The sequence below is a fragment of the Rhinopithecus bieti genome, unplaced genomic scaffold, assembly GCF_001698545.2.
Source record: "Rhinopithecus bieti isolate Rb0 unplaced genomic scaffold, ASM169854v2 scaffold_29254, whole genome shotgun sequence".
NCBI classification, from domain to species: domain Eukaryota; kingdom Metazoa; phylum Chordata; class Mammalia; order Primates; family Cercopithecidae; genus Rhinopithecus; species Rhinopithecus bieti.
In genome coordinates this window covers 217344-234822 of record NW_016813033.1, presented here as the reverse complement: position 1 = coordinate 234822, position 17479 = coordinate 217344, and the positions used below count along the sequence as shown (strand labels likewise).

Below are 17479 nucleotides of genomic sequence, written 5' to 3'. Positions count from 1 at the left end.
TATATATATATATATATATAATTTATACCAAAATGTAGAATTCAGAATTATATACCGAAATGTAGAATATTAAGCAATAATATTTCCAAAGACAACTTGGAAGACTACATGAAGGCTAGGATTTCCTAAACAGAACACAAAATCCATGAATCATAAAGAATAGCTTTTCATTAAGACACTCCACTAAATAGAAAAAAGACAAGTCACCAACTGGAATAAGATATTGCAATGCATATATCCAATGAGGTACTTATATATAGAAAAAATCTCTAAAAATCTGTGTGAAAAAGCCAGACAGCCCATGTTTAAAAAACAGGCAAAAGACTCAAGTAGGTGCTTCACAAATAAGATATCCAAAATGGCTAACAAACATATCACTTTACAATCACAGAATAAAAAAGAAAAAGAAACTGACAATACCAAGTGTTGGTTAGGATGTAGAGCACCTGGATTCTTGGCAGTGTCTGTACCCTGAGCATGACCCTTCAGGCTTTTCCATTTCAGTGCATACTGGCCTAGATGTCACTGCATCTCTCTGCTTAAGGACTTTCCCTGGTTGTAAGAATAGTTCTGTCTGTAAGAGCAGCAGGCCAGAGGTATCAAGGGAGTTGGGGTATTTATACACCACTCCAGTCAATCTTTGGTCAGGAACCTGACCAAAAAATTGACTCCCTGATGTGTGTTCTATATACCATTTCCAGAGATCTTCAGTAGGATTGAGTTCTAATTGCCTGCAGTGGTACTTGCTTGATAATGCACCCTTTATTGACTCCGATCTCTCCTCCGTTTCACTTCCTCACTCCCTGTCAAGATTTTTTGGGGCTATATACCAAATAAACCATGTGCATTCAAATTCTTACTTTAGGTTGTATATATGGCAAAACCCAAATTAAGACATATGCTATAATCTAATAAAATGCTTACTTAAAAGGAAAAGGGCATGGGAGATAGCTCTTAATTTTGAAGGGATAACAACTGTCAATATTGCTTGGGAGAGATTGCTTTAATGATGTGGTATATTATGATATACCTTGCCATGATGATCAATATAAAAAGTGCATTGTCACCAACACAGATGGAAATCTTATGGTATGATCAGAAACTGTGCTAGAAGTTTTCCATAGTTTATCTCACTCAGTTATCATTATTATATTGGTGAAGCAGTTGGAAGTCATAGAAGCAAAACAACTATTCAAGATCCCCTTACAATTTCAGGATGAATTGGGGTGTATTAAGCCTGAATAACTCTAAGGGCTGATGGTCAGCTATTATATTGGCCAGGTTGTGAAGGATCCAGATGAGTATTGAGGGGCTAAAGCTCTCTATCTTCTACTCAATCAAATGAAGTCATAATACAGAGGAATGCCATGACCAGGTATTGTGAAACCTCCCTCTGGCTTCAGGATGGAAGATGGGGAAGGGGAAGGGGAAAGACAGGAGGGAGGGCAGCCCTGTAGGAAGCCATTGCAATAACCCAGGGGTAAGATGTGAAGACTGAACCAGTCAGGGGCTGACTATAGAGTTGGTAAAGAGGGGTTCGATTTCAGAGATATTGGCTGAGGGGGGCAGGTGACAAGTCTTAGTGACCAATGACTGGGGAGGGAAGTGGGTGACAAGTCTTAGCGACCAATGGGGGTTGAAGAAGAGGAAAGACAGTTTCCTGTTTGGTGCTGGGTGAGGACAAATATTTTTACTGAGGTTGCCACCACAATTCACTGTTCTTGTCACAGGGGTCCCCCTGGTGGTAAAGGAAAACCAGGAACAGGATTCCTAATCCTGGGTACCTGTTACTGTAGGAAACAGCTGTGCAACTGAACATAGCCCCAGCATCATAGAATAAGAATGCTCTTCTCCTTTTGTGGTGGCAAAGAGCCACATCTAAAAATAACTAAAAGTGGAGTGAGAGTTGCCAAAACCAGGAAGCAAGGCCCGAAAACAACTTTCATCCACTCAAGCAAGGTGGCTTCTGGGCACCTTCTCTCTCCAAGATATCTCCATGTAGCTGGGAGGGAGGGGTTGGCTGGTATCAGTGACACTAAATCCAAGGCATTGAGGAACTCTCCTAGGAAATATTGATCTTATTCCTTAAGAGCATGGCAGAGGAAATAGTAGAAACTTTAAAGCCAGATTGACCTGTGTTTGAATCCACATATCTGCTAGTATCAGTTTCTTCTTGTGTAAATCATACAGAATAGTACCTAACTGGTTATGAGGTTTGAGATAATGTGTGTAAGCATCAGCTCGATGCCTAAATTGGAGATAATGATGATGATGATAATGATGATGATGACTTTAGGAAGTTAGGAGATGGCTCATACAGCCTTTTAGGCAATTAGTAGAGGGCTCTGATTGACTCATGAATATGCTTATAAAAAGTGGACGTTCCAGGCCGGGTGCGGTGGCTCATGCCTGTAATCCCAACACTTTGGGTGGCTAAGGTGGGTGAATCCCCTGAGGTCAGGAGTTCGAGACCAGCCTGGTCAACATGGTGAAACCCTGTCTCTACTAAAAATACAAAATTAGCTGGGCATAGTGGTGCTTGCCTCTAGTCCCAGCTACTTGGGAGGCTGAGGTAGGAGAATTGCCTGAACCTGGGAGGGCAGATTGCAGTGAACCGAGACCACACCATTGCACCCCAGCCTGGGCGACAAGAATGAAACTCGTCTTAAAAAACAAACAAACAAACAAAAACATCCAAAACTGCCAGAAGCCCCCAGAGCCAAGTACTACTTCCAAATGGACAAGGGAGCACCCCAGAGAGATTCCTCTTTGTGCTTTTTCTCTTTATGCCTTAGACATAGCCCTTGGAAAAAACAAGAGGAATTTTCTAAAACAGGTGTGTCTGAACAGGCCTGAGTCATCCACCGAGATGTGATATTTCAGAAACTTTCCATTTTGAACCTTTGCATGTTCCTGATTAAGTATAAATACCTTGCTTGCTGTATAAATACACATGGAGTGTAACCTTTTGCTAAGTCATGCAAGACCAACAGCTACAAAAAGCTGAGAAGAGAGCCACAGCACAATTGAATTTAGTGGTTTCCTTTCACAAATTCCTGAGGATCCTGGAAAGATTTAGTATTAAAGCTCATAAGAGTTTCCCCTTGAAACCACTGCAGCCTGGTTTTTTCTCCCAAGGAGCTCTGTGTATGAGCTGGTCTTATCCATCTGTAAGCTTTTGTAAGCTCCCTAATAAAAACAATTGCATTTTCTTGGCTTAATTGCATATTATTGAGTGGTTGGTGTGTCATGCTATAAATGTACAGTAATGAGAAAGGTTCTGTTCATTAGAGACCACCAACATACTAAGGAAATGGCAAATCAGCTATTTTATTGATGTGCGCAGAAAGTAACTCCTTAGATGTCAGAATATAATCATTAAAAAAACCTTACTTTATTGTACCACACACAGGCTGTATCATGTTGAATAGCAAAATAGTTTGATAAGATGAATCATTTATTACACATTTCATAAAGAAAACAGTGAGGTTTTCCTATTGCAGTAATATTCCCCCAGCCTCATTTTTATCAGATACCATCTTCTGAGCTCCTTTCATTCTAGATTGTTTTGTAGAAGGATATAACAACTGAATTTTTTTTTTTTTTTTTTTTTCCTTCGAGATGGAGTTTTGCTCTTGTTGCCCAGGCTGGAGTGCAGTGCAATGGTGTGATCTTGGCTCACTGCAACTTCTGCCTCCCAGGATCAGGCAATTCTCCTGCCTCAGCCTCCCGAGTAGCTGGAACTACAGGCATGCACCAACATGCCCAGCCAATTTTGTATTTTTTAGTCCAGATGGGGTTTCACCATGTTGGCCAGACTTGTCTTGAACTCCGGACCTCAGGTGATCTGTCCGCCTCACCTCCCAAAGTGCTGGGATTGACAGGCGTGAGCTACTGCGCCCGGCTCAACTGATGTTTTGTAATTTTGCTGGACACAGCCACAACCTGCCAGGTGTTTGGGTGGGGGTGGGATGCAGAATAAACTTATATAAACAAGTCCACCTTTGGGTGAGTATAGTTTAGGAGCTCATCTCTAAGAGGTGGAAACCAGAATGCTTATTAAGTAAGGGAACAAGTAACATAACCAGTCCTCCCTCTCCCCACACTGACTCTCCACTATTTTCCTTTAGCTTTCTATAATCTGGGGGGACAATGACCTTGCCTCAGCCACAGGATGGCCAAGTTCATGAATAAAGTAGGGGATATTCCATTTTCCTTATAGCCTGAGGCAACGCTGGCCTCAGAGTGTGAAAAAGCAAAGAGAAGGCACCTTCGCCCTGGCTGAGAAGGCCCCAGCAGGTCCATGGATTTGAGGGGGCAGAATGGAGCTTGTGGAGTAATTGCTAATTGACAGCCAAGTTCTATCCCCAAAAGCAAAGAAGTTGAAAAGTAATTTTGTATAGTATTTTAAAAGTTGTCAAAAGGAAACAATAAAATATTTTCAAACAATAACTTAGTTGCTCTTTATTTTATTAGCTCAATAAAATCTGACTTTATATATGTTTTTGAGTTTTTCCTACCATTCACTGTTAACTTTATAATTTTTTGAAACTTTTAAATTCCCCAAATAAATTCTTCTTTGCTACATTTGGGCAGGATTTTGGTGAAAATGTAAATGGGTCACTTTGTATATAAGGATTGCAGCAATTATATCTACATAGATGTATAAATATTTGTGTAAACATCATTGTCTTAACCCATACAGGTCCCAAGCAAGTGAGCCTGAGATACATAATAAATGAATGGATGCTATAATCTGTTTGTATGTGTGTTGTGAATGGGTGTTGTTAAAAATTATGCATGTGTGGTTTTGCTTATTGGATATGTGGTTCCTCCTTTTGGGAGTGTTCTGAGTTAAACCTAGACCCATCCCTTGTTCTGGCTCAAAGCCATTTTTCAATCATAACTGATTGTGATGGCTGTGCATATAACAAGAGAAACTAAAAGCTTGCCCCTTTCTATACACTCGCTTTTTCCCTTCACCCTTGCTGGTGATCTCCTGATGTGTGAGCCAAATGTGTGTATGTATGACTAGGTAAAACTTTAAATCAAAACTCCTTCCTTCCTTCCTTCCTTCCTTCCTTCCTTCCTTCCTTCCTTCCTTCCTTCCCTCCTTCCTTCTCTCTTTCTTTTTCTTTCTCTCTCTCTTTCTTTCTTTCTTTCTTTCTTTCTTTCTTTCTTTCTTTCTTTCCTTTTCTTTTCTTTTCTTTTCTTTCTTTCTTTTTCTTGACAGAGTCTTGCTCTGTCACCCACGCTGGAATGTGGTGGCACAATCTTGGCTCACTGCAATCTCCCCCTCCCATGCTCAAGTGATTTTCCTTCCTCAGCCTCCTGAGTAGCTGGGATTACAGGCACCCACCACTATGCCTGACTTTTTAAAAAATTTTTAGTAGAGATGGGGTTTCACCATGTTGGTCAGGCTGGTCTCGAACTCCAGCCTCAGGTGGTCTGCCCACCTCCACCTCCCAGAGTGCTAAGATTACAGGTGTGAGTGACTGTGCCGGGCCTAAAACAGTCTATTTTCAAAGAAAACTTTGAGTAAGAATAACTCAAAACACAGCAATTTGAGAATGACCACAGTGGACTGACTCTTACCTTCCGGTATCCCCAGAGCTGGTTCCCCTTCATACCATGACAGTCATAGAGTGTCACGGGGCTGTTGTGTGAGATCGCATCAAAGCAGAATTTCCGGGTATGCAGTGGCTCACCAGGTCGAATATCTTCTCTCCATCCAAAGGTAAAAAGCTAGCAAAGCAACAGTAGCAGAAAAGCTGCAGTGAGTTTGATTTGGAGAGAAGATGCAAGGGCACGGGGAGGTATGTCTTTTAGCAATGTAGAACTCCCGCTTTGTGATCTGCTAAAAAGAGCTAAGTCTCAGCCTAATAGAGGTGTTGGAAAAGGTACGTGTCATAAAGTGCTGTAGCAGTAACAGCTGCACTTTGGTCCAGGTTGCCAAAAAACACAAATGAAGAGTTTCCAATCAGGTACCTGAGAAAATACCGAGGGTGTTGGAAAAAGAGATGCAGGGAGGCACATGGAAGAAGGAGATTGAAGGAGAAGGAGTAAGAGGACAGAGGGAGGAAAGAGGGGAGAGGGAGAAAAGAGAGAGGGGAGAAGGAGGAGGGGGGTGGAGAGAGAGAAATAAAGTCTTTTTTTGTTTGTTTGTTTATTTGTTTTGAGTATTGGAGACTCACCCTGTCTCCCAAGCTGGAGTGCAGTGGTGTGATCTTGGCTCACTGCAGCCTTCACCTTGCCTCCCAGGTTCAAGCGATTCTCCTGCCTCAGCCTCCCAAGTAGCTGGGATTACAGGCACCCACCACCATGCCCGGCAAATTTTTGTATTTTTAGTAGAAACAGGGTTTCACCATGTTGGCCAGGCTAGTCTCAAACTCCCGACCTCAGGTGATCTGCCCGCCTCAGCCTCCCAAAATGCTGGGATTATAGGCGTGAGCCACTGTGCCTGGCCAGAAAGTCTTTAATAACACCCTACAGTCTTTATTTAGCTAAAGTGTTACTGGAACAAATCCTACACAGTTTGCCCAAATTTGCAGATTAGCTAAAGAGACAAGGAGTAGAGATGAGCTGAATTGATGCTAGCACCTTGAACAACCTAACGTAAAGGAAAGCTAAGCTTGATGAAGTGAAGAATGGGCCAAATAATTTCCCTAGGGTTGGTAAGAGTAATTCTGCAGAGCAATGTAGAAAGTTTTAGACTGTAACTCACCGTAAGAAATGCAGTTCACACACACACACACACACACACACACACACACACACACACAATCTCCCGATTCCAATATAAACAGAAGTTTCATGAAAAGATATTTATCCTTCCTGAGTTTAATGACTCTGATATTCCATCCAACATGTTCATATCCTAGTCCAGCCTCTCCAATCCTATCTGTCCCATTCTATTATATTAAAAATGTGACTTATGATACACTAAGTTGGCTTTACAATGTATTAACAAGCAAACAAGCATCACACCTGTAGGGGAAGAGCATTTGCTTGAGTTATTTGAACTGGACAACAAATAAGGGTATTTGAAAGGTACAGTAGGAGAAATCCTTAAGTAAGTGTGAAAATGGACTATATGAGCCCTGTGATTGCTCCCAATTCTAAAATCCCAGCAAGGTTATGTAATTCTTACAATAGGACTACGGCAGGCTGGCTGTGTGAAGCCAAACTGTGAATTGCAAAACAAAAAAGAGCTGTCAGGGAAACCCTGTGGATATAAAAGAAAGCACAATGCTCAGCTGTATGCAGATAATACACTATGCACTGACCAGGCCCTCAGTATATTTCAGCTGTTAGGTTCCACCTAGGAAAGGAAATGTAGAGAACCTGGCAAAATTCCAGGGATCGCTAACAAAAATAGTTAAGTGGTGAGGAATCTGAAAGACAAATGGAAAAAACTGGGTTAAGTGGTCTCAAGAAATGATCTAAACAAGCATATGAACAGTGACCTTCTCAACCGTGGCCACTGCGTACTCTGTTACCCTGCAAGGCAGGATAAAAGAGAAGATTTCATACAGAAGAACAAGGGGTTTTTAGAATAGGCATTTGAAATAAATTCATAAAGCGGAATTGTGTAGTCTTTTTTTCCTAGAGTTTTTAAAGTATGATTGTGGACTGAGACATTTTAGATTCTTTTAAATCCTGCACAGAAGAATGACTTCTCAAGGAAGTGTCTATTCAGATTTTGATCACTCTCTTCTATTCAGAACTCACTGCTCTCCTGGATTTTGAAGTCCTATGCACCTCTGTTATCTTATAACTCTCTCGCCACCCTCTCTTTCATGCACCTCTTCACTGCAGGTGTTGCTCAGGGTTCTCTCTTGGACCCTGTCCTTGCACCTCCCCTCGTTGGTCTTTTATACTCTCAGTTCAACTCTCACCAGTATGTCGGTCACTCGTCATCCATCTTATGTCCAGTTACTTGCAGGATTTCCCAGCTGCATGTCCCATGGACATCTCAGATCCAGCGTATTCTAAATGCAATTGATTTTCTTCTCTTCTGCCCTGTTCCTGCTCCTTTATTTTGGTTTAGTTGGTGGTCATGTCATGCACCTTATCAACCTTGGAGTCTTTAACTCCTTTGTCTCCCTTACCATCTTCATCTAATCAATGACCAAGTCTTACCACTTTTGTCTTATAAACATTTCTGGAATTTGTTCATTCCCTTCTATGCCCACAACCATTGCTCTCAATAGCTCTTGTAATGATCTCCAAACTGGCTTCTTTCTCACCTGCCTTTTTTGGTTATCACACATCTGCCTTCCTCAGCCTCCAGGGAAGTCTGTTGGCAAGGCCTATGTGACCTTGTTTCCTCTCAATTTAAACTCTCACAGCCTTTTCACATAACCCCTAGAGAATAAAGTTCAAACTCTTAACATCTTAGGAACTCTCCACAATCTGGCCTTTGCTGTTCTTTCCACCTACATTCCTTTCCTTCAAGTTTATGTTCCAGCAATGCTAAAACATTTGTAGTTCCTCACACAAACCAGGCTGTGTATTTCCTTCTGTGCTGTGTTCATGTAAATCCCTCTGGTTGGAAAGGGGACATTCACTAGTCAACCTAGGTAATGATCATCTGTCATTTAAGATTCAGTTCAGGTGTTCACTCATCCAAGAAGCCATCATCCTCTTTGAACTGCTTACTCCTTCCCATCCCTTACCTATTTCATCATGATTGTCCATTTATGTTTCTCTATCCCTCCCTAGACAGTGAGATCCTTGGTTGCAGGGCTTGGAGCATTTTTACCTTTGTGTTTAGAGCACCTAGAACAATTTATGACACACAATACATCCTCAACAAAATTTCTATTGAATAAATAAATCCCACAATTATCTGTTATTATATGTTGAGATAACTATCAATATAAATGAATGTCTTTTTAGTCTCTCAAATGAGTTTGTGCTGTTTAATTACAACAATAACAGTGATAATGCTTATATTTTGAATTTTCATCTTTGATGACTCTGGATTCAGTTACCTATTATTGGAATAGAAATTAATAGAAATTTCCTGGCCAACAAACTTGCCATTGGCTTTGATTAAATCTTTATTTTATTTAAATAGCACATTTCCCTTGTACTATAGGCAGTCCAACCAATGCAGAAACAAGTGGTCTCGATTGGTTTATTTCCCTCTCTGTCTCCATCTCTCTGTCTTTGGTTTTTATACACCCAGAAGGCCAGAGCTGAAAGGTAATGTAATCACTACCTAGTACAGTCCCTCATGAGTCAGTTGGGGAAAACCAGGCCTGCAGAGAATGAGTGTCTTGCTTCTGTCACACCTTAAGAGTCCCCCCTTCTTTGGTAGATGATCTTTTCATACTTTTTACTAAATGCATCAGTTAGGTCCAAAAGAATACCTGTGTTATAGCAAACACAGGTAAATCTGTCTGTTGGACAACTTTATTCACCTATTGTCACAACTATATCTGAGGGCATCCTTAGGTGACTTCTGTTTCTTGTTTCCGGGTATTGTAGTGCCATGATCCTGCTTAGATTTGTAGCCTGATGGTTAGCCTGTCATTTTCACAGTGTTTTATGTATTATTATTATTACCTGTTGATTACTTTCCTGCATCCAAGGTGGTACATCTTCAGATTGTATCAATTACTTTATTCTTCTGCACCTACAATTAGCTAATTTTCTTCTCTCTTAGGTCTTTGAAATACTTCTTATTGCCATTGATCGTATCTCAGTGGCCATGTCAAACCAATCAGGCATTGAGCCTTTTCATTGGCACATTTTCCTGTCTGCAGTCTTGTCAAAGCAGAAACAAATAGACATTATGAAATTATATTCATTGAATCATATTCATTGTTTGCTTTAAGTAATGTTATTGTGACATTTATAGTTTGTCTTCACCCTTGGCCTGCTCTTATTGACAAAAGAATTTAGATTTTGTTCAGATTTCCTGTACAATAACCCTTGATTTCTTTTCAACCTTAAATTCCTCAGTGTTAGAGTAAGTTGATCTTAATTTCTCCACTTTCTTCTTTTGAATGATCCTTTAAAACATAGATTTACAATGTATATTCATCCATTCTCACGCTGCTAATAAACACATACCCAAGCCTGGGTAATTTATTAAAAAAAGAGGTTTAATTGACTCACAATTCAGCATGACTGGGGAGGCTTCAGGAAACTTACAATCATGGTAGAAGATAAAGCAAACACGTCCTCCTTCATGTGGTGGCAGCAAGGAGCAGTGCCAAGCAAAAGGGGGAAAAGCCCCTTATAAAGCCATCAGCTCTCGTGAGAACTCACTATCATGAGAACAACATGAGGGTAACCACCCCCATGATCAAATTACCTCCCACTGGGTCCCTCCCACAACATATGGGGATTGTGGGAACTACAATTCAAGATTAGATTTGGGTGGGGACACAGCCAAACTGTATCATTCTGCCCTGGCTCCTCCCAAATCTCATGTCCTCACATTTCAAAACACAATCATGCCCTTCCATTAGTCCCCCAAAGTCTTAACTCATTCCAACATTAACTCAGAAGTCTAAGTCCAAAGTCTCATCTGAGACAAGGCAAGTACCTTCTGCCTATGAGCCTACAAAATCAAATGCAAGTTGGTTACTTCCTAGATATAATGTGGGTACAGGCATTGGGTAAATAGAGCCATTACATATGGGAGAAATTGGCCAAAACAAAGGGACTAAAGGCCCCGTGCAAGTCCAAAATCCAGTGGGGCAGTCATTAAACCTTAAAGTTCCAAAATGATCTCCTTTGACTCCATGTTTCATAACCAGGTTACACTGATGCAAGAGGTGGGCTTCCATGGCCTTGGACAGCTCTGCCCCTGTGGCTTTACAGGTTACAGCCCCCTCCCAACTGCTCTCACAGGCTGGCATTGAGTGTCTGTGGCTTTTCCAGGTGCATGGTTCATGCTGTCAGTGGGTCTACCATACTGGGGTCTGGAGGATGGTGGCTCTCTTCTCACAGATCCAATAGGTAGTGCCCCAGTGGGGACTCTGTGTAGGGGCTCCAACCCCACATTTCCTTTCTGCACTGCCCTAGCAGAGGTTCTCCGTGAGGATCCCACTACTACAGCACACCTCTGCCTGGACAGCCAGGTGTTTCTATACATCCTCTGAAATCTAGGTGGAGGTTCCCCAACCTTAATTATTTTTATTTTCATTTTTTATTTATTTATTTTTGAGATGGAGTCTCATTCTGTCGCCCAGGCTGGAGTGCAGTGGCGTGATCTTGGCTCACTGCAAGCTCTGCCTCCCAGGTTCACACTATTTTCCTGCCTCAGCCTCCCAAGTAGCTGGGACTACAGATGCCCACCATCATGCCCGGCTAATTTTTTTGTGTTTTTAGTAGAGACGGGGTTTCACCATGTTAGCCAGGATGGTCTTGATCTCCTGACCTTGTGATCCACTAGCATCAGCCTCCCAAAGTGCTAGGATTACAGGTGTGAGCCACTGCGCCCAGCCTAATTTTTGACTTCTGTGCACCCACAGGCCCAACACCACATGGGAGCTGCCAAGGCTTGGGGCTTGCACCCTCTGAATCAATGGCCTGAGCTGTACCTTGGCCTCTTTTAGCCATGCTGGAACTGAAGCAACTGCGACACAGGGCACCATGTCCTGAGGCCACACAGAGCAGGGGAAACCTGGGCCTCGCCCAAGAAACCATTTTTGACTCCTAGACCTCTGGGCCTGTGATGGGAGGGGCTGCTGTGAAGGTCTCTGATTTGCTCTGGAGACATTTTCCCTATTGTCTTGGTAATTAACATTTGGCTCCTCATTAACTATGCAAATTTCTGCCCCAGGCTGGAATTTCTCTCCAGAATTTTTTTTTTTCTATCTCATCGTTAGGCTGCAAATTTTCCAAACTTTTATGCTCTGCTTCCTCCGGAATGTTTTGCCACTTAGAGATTTCTTCTGCCACATACCCTAAATCATCACTCTCAAGTTCAAAGTCTCACAGATCTCTAGGGCAGGGGCAAAATGCCACCAGTCTCTTTGCATAACAAGAGTAACTTTTACCCCAGTTCCCAACAAGTTCATCATCATCTGAGACCACCTCAGCCTGGACTTCATTGTCCTTATCATTACCAGCATTTTGGTCAAAGTAATTCAACAAGTCTCTAGGAAGTTCCAAACTTTCCTGCATTTTCCTGTCTTCTGAGCCCTCCAAATCTCTAGCAAGTTTCAAACTTTCTCACATTTTCCTTTCTTCTTCTGAGCCCTCCAAGCTGTTCCAACTTCTGTCTGTTGCCCAGTTCCAAAGTTGCTGCCACATTTTCGGGTATCCTTATAGAAGCACCCTACTCTACCAGTTGTCAATTTACTGTATTAGTCTGTTCTCATGCTGCTGATAAAGACATACCTGAGAATGGGTAAATTATAAAGGAGAGATGTTTAATTGATTCACAGTTCAGCTGGCTGGTGAGGCCTCAGGAAACTTACAATCATGGCAGAAGGGGAAGCAAACACATCCATCTTCACATGGTGGCATCAAGGAGCAGTGTCAAACAAAAGGGGAAAAAGTGTCTGGTAGAACCACCAGATCTTATGAGAACTCAGTCACTATCAGGGGAACAACATGAGGGTAACTGCCCCCATGATCAAATTACCTCCCACCGGGTCCCTCCCATGACATGTGGGGATTATGGGGACTACAATTCAAAATGAGATTTGGGGACACAGCCAAACCATATCACAATGTTAACTCTTATTTCTTTGCTTTAATATTAATGTGGTATGTATCAGGTTGCCTGGGTCTGTTTGTATTGCATGAATACGGTCACTGGATTTGGTACTGCAAATACACTTATTATCTCTTGCTCTTGCTACCTGACCTGAGAAAACAGAAAATATTTTTCTCTGTCTGGATTGTGATGTTCTATTTCATTGTTATGAGGTTTGCAGAAACCTGAGATACAGCATGTTCCTCCTTGCAGTTTGCCCCCATCAGTATGCTCTGTCTTGATAATGAGACTCTTTTTTCCCAAGGAGGGAAAAAAGAAAGGAAAATAATCTGTCCCCTGGATGCACACATTATCTTGCTTCTGTCTTTGTGAACCTTCCCCTAGGCCCTGGAAAGGCAGCCTGTGTTTGCTTCCTAGGGAGGATGAAAGCTTGGCTGCAACACTTGCTCCCCAGCAGTACATCAGAGCCTGCTGCTGGGTCTGCAGAGTGGGAACAGCCAAACTAGGTCAAGGAGGTTCCTCCTCCTCACCACTCCTCTCCCTTGGACTCAGTGGGAGCTGGGGAGTATTCTTTCCAGACCTTACAGTCTTATTAGGATCTATTTTTGTTTTTCTTTCTTGATCCCTAAAGGAAGCATAATGCTACCATGATATCAAACAGCTATGCAGATTGCCCTGGCAAAATGAATCATACATTTGCTTCCTTCACAGAAACCACATTAGTCACCGCCAGTGTTCTGTAGCAGAAGGCATTTTCTTATACACGTCCTTCAATGGACTCTTTTTTATTTCCCATGTAACAATTTTGTGTATTCATTTTTTTATTTTTGCCACTTTTTTTTTTTTCTTTTTGGAAAAAGGGGATTATTTCAACTCTAATTAAAGTCTCCTTTTGTATTCTTTGAATGCTTTTGAATTAAAAAGAAAACCCACAATTGTCATGTTCTGATATGCCTTCCTCATGCAGGAATTTTAATCTAAATGTAGAAGAGTGATTCCTAATTCTTATAAGTCATTGAGCACTGAGTGAGTATTGAATAAAGCTTGCAGTTAATTACTGGCGAATGAAACAGCTTGTAATGTTTTAACCTCTAAGTCAATATATGGCAATATTTCAAATATGATGCATTTTCCACCACTTATCAACCTTATTTAATTCTACTGTAGCTTCATTTTTAGGATCTCTAGAGACAGGAAATCTTTTTAAAGAGCTGTATTAACTGGTCTTTCTGGTAGTTTTCTGCTTGTCTAGTGCTGCTCTCTGGTGACCATTTCTTGAATTACAGGCCATAGATTTTTGCAGTTTAGCCTGGGGGCGGGAGGTGGGGAGTTGGGGATGTAGGGGTCTGGGGAATGAACCAGCAATTTTTAAAGTGTATGCAATATCGTTGCCTTTGTTTATATCCATGTTCAGCTGTCAAATAAAATCTGCAGGCCAGAGCAGATTTCATTCCAGAGCATTACTGGATAGAAATACTAAGCCCATTTCAGGCATTTAGGCCTGCTTTATATCCACCAGCTGGCCACGTGTGTTTCTTGGTTGGGCTGAATAGAGATGGTAGAGAGGAATTTAGCCCAAGAAATGAAGCTTTTCCTGTGGCTTGCTCCTTTTTCTTTTTTAAAAATTCCTTTTCCACTGTAGATGCCAGCTTTACTGATAGCTTATAAAGCCTTCTCTCTTGCTCCCAGCTGAAGTCAAAATTGCTTGTTGGAGTTAACAGTCCAACACTATTCCTCAGGTCCCCCGTAACATCCCCATAGTGCTTAGAGAAACAGACAGAAGAAGGAGGAGGAAAATAACTTTTCGCTGATATTTGATTCCTATCAATAAATCCTGGAGCCACAGAGCCTTTTATAAACCCATCTGGGTGTGTGTGTGTGTGTGTATATATATATATATATGTGTGTGTGTGTGTGTGTGTATATATAAATATGTGTAAAATCAGCCACCACGCCTGGCTGATTTTTGTATTCTTAGTAGAGAAGGGGTTTCAATGTGTTAGCCAGGCTGGTCTTGAACTCCTGACCTCAAGTGAGCCACCCTCCTCGGCCTCCCAAAATGCTGGGATTACAGGTGTGAGTCACTGTGCCCAGCCGTGCAGGGTACATTTGAGTGAATAATAACTAGTATTTACTGAGTATGCTGGGAACAGATAAATGAAGCCAAAGTCCCAGCTGCCTTGGACCTGAGAGAGTTTTCTAACCTGGTATTAGCATAAAGGGATGTGTGGGTGTTTGAGAGAAGGAAGGCAGGAGGGAGAGCCTATTACTCTGCACCTGCTGCATGTGCAAGATGCTGCTGCAAGATTTATTCTTCTGACCACTCTGTCCAAGATGGAAGAACTATGGCATAGAAAGATTTCACAATTTCACAAGGCCACATGGTTTAAACTAAAATCCAGGCTGGCCTGGCTACAAGGCCCACAGTTCTTCTAGAATACCACGAGGCTGTGGGGAGAGGGTTCAAAGATCGGATCAGTGGTTAGAGGAGAGGCACTGTTGATGGACTGAAAGACTCTGGACTGCACTGTGGACTTTGTCTGTGGCTGTTTTCCTTGCATCATGATACTCTGCATTGTAATGCGTGGTAGGGGTGGGGCAGGGAGGGGCAGTGAGGTGGGGCGAGGGAGGTGAATCTCAGAACATCCGGACAACTCTTTAATGTCCTGTGCTGGGCATGGTGGATCTTTTCTTGTTTAATGTACAAGATGGACACCAGAGGAATCTAGCTATAGGAGGCAATAATGCCTTCCTGGGAACTGCTTGCTTACTTTTTTTGCTTTTCATAAGAGGTGAGTGTGATGAATACATAAATATTGGCTATGATATTTTCTATAGCTTTCTATTGAAATATTTCTTAATTTAAAATTAAAACAGTGAAAAGGGTTAGGTGAGCTTAGTGGTATGCACCTATGGTCCAAGTTACTCAGCCTGCTGAGGCAGGAGGATCACTTGAGCCCAGGAGTTTGAGGCTGCAGTGAACTTTGATCACATGACTGCATTCCAGCCTGGGTGACAGAGCAAGACCCCATCTCTAAAATACAAAAAACGAAAGCACTGAAAGAGAGCAAAGACAATTTTGCCCACTATCTTTCCTCTTCCACAGGTGACACAGTATCAGGGAAGCTGCTTGCAAGGACTTTCAAATTTCTGAGCAGGTTAGAAATCACACCTCACTTAAACTGAGTTGCGATGAAAGGTTTTTTGATTAAAAGCAATTCAGTCTTACATAGAACAGAACAGAGACCCAAAAACAAATCCACACACCTACAGTGAACTCATTTCGACACAGGTACCAAGAACGTACACTGGGGAGAAGACAGTCTCTTTAACAAACGGTGCTGGGAAAACTGGATGTCCACGTGCAGAAGAAGGAAACTAGACCCTATATCTTGTCATGTACAAAAATCAAACTAAAATGGATTAAAGACTTAAATATAAGACCTCAAACTATACAAATACTACAAGAAAACATTGAGGAAACTCTCCAGGACATTGGTCTGGGCAAAATTTCTTGAGTAATACCCCGCAAGCACAGGCAACCAAAGCAAAAATAGACAAATTGGATTACATCAAACTAAAAAGCTTCTGCACAGCAAAGGAAACAATCAACAAAGTGAAGAGACAACCCACAGAATGGGAGAAAATATTTACAAACTACCCATCTGACAAGGGATTAATAACTGTAACATATAAGGATCTCAAACAACTCTATGTAAAAAATCTAATAATCTAATTAAAAAATGGGTAAAAGATTTTAATAGATATTTCTCAAAGGAAGACACACAAATGGCAAACTGGCATATGAAAAGGTACTCAACATCATTGATCATCAGAGAAATGCAAATCAAAATTACAATGAGATATCATCTTACCCCAGTTGAAATGACTTATATCCAAAACATAGGCAATGATAAATGCTGTTGAGGATACGAAGAAATGGGAAACCTTATACATTGTTGGTGGGAATATAAGGACAGCTACTATGGAGAACAGTTTGGAGGTTCCTCAAAAACTAAAAATTGGCTGGGCGTGGTGGCTCACGCCTGTAATCCCAGTACTTTGGGAGGCTCAGGTGGGCAGATCATGAGGTCAGGAGATCGAGACCATCCTGCCCAACATGGTGAAACCCTGTCTCTACTAAAAAAAAAAAAAAAAAAAAATTAGCTGGGCATGGTGGCACATGCTTGTAATCCTAGCTACTTGGGAGGCTAAGGCAGGAGAATCGTTTGAACCAGGGAGTCGGAGGTTGCAGTGAGCCAAGATTGTGCCACTGTACTCCAGTCTGGCGACAGAGCGAGACTCCGTCCAAAAAAAAAAAAAAAAAAAAAAAAAAAACACTAAAAAGTGAGCTACCATGTGATCCAGCAATACCACTGCTGGGTATATACCCAAAAGAAAGGAAATCAGTATATCAAGGAGACACCTACACTCCCATGTTTGATGCAGCACTGTTCACAATGGCCAAAATTTGGAAGCAACCTAAGTGTCCATCAGTAGATGAATGAATAAAGAAAATGTGGAGTACATTTCTTAAAAGGACCTAAAGCCACCATGTATGTATGGAAACATACATAATGGAGTACTATTCAGCCATAAAGAAGAATGAGATCCTATCATTTGCAACAACATGGATGGAACTGGAGGTCATTATGTTAAGTGAAATAAGCCAGGTATGGAAAGACAAACATTGCATATTTTCACTTATTTGTGGGATCTAAAAATCAAAACAATTGAAACCGTGGAGATGATAGCAGAAGGATGGTTACCAGAGGCTGGCAAGGGTAGTGGGGT

The 17479-nt window shown here is 41.7% G+C and overlaps 1 protein-coding gene across 1 annotated transcript in view; it reads right to left on the bottom strand.

The window, feature by feature from the left end:
• GALNTL6 (polypeptide N-acetylgalactosaminyltransferase like 6) overlaps nucleotides 1-17479 on the bottom strand; it is a 237746-nt gene that overhangs the window by 14485 nt on the left and 205782 nt on the right. The window contains exon 7 of the mRNA XM_017847605.1: nucleotides 5596-5745. Coding sequence (XP_017703094.1) covers nucleotides 5596-5745 — 150 coding nt within the window. The remainder of the gene's footprint in view (nucleotides 1-5595; nucleotides 5746-17479) is intronic.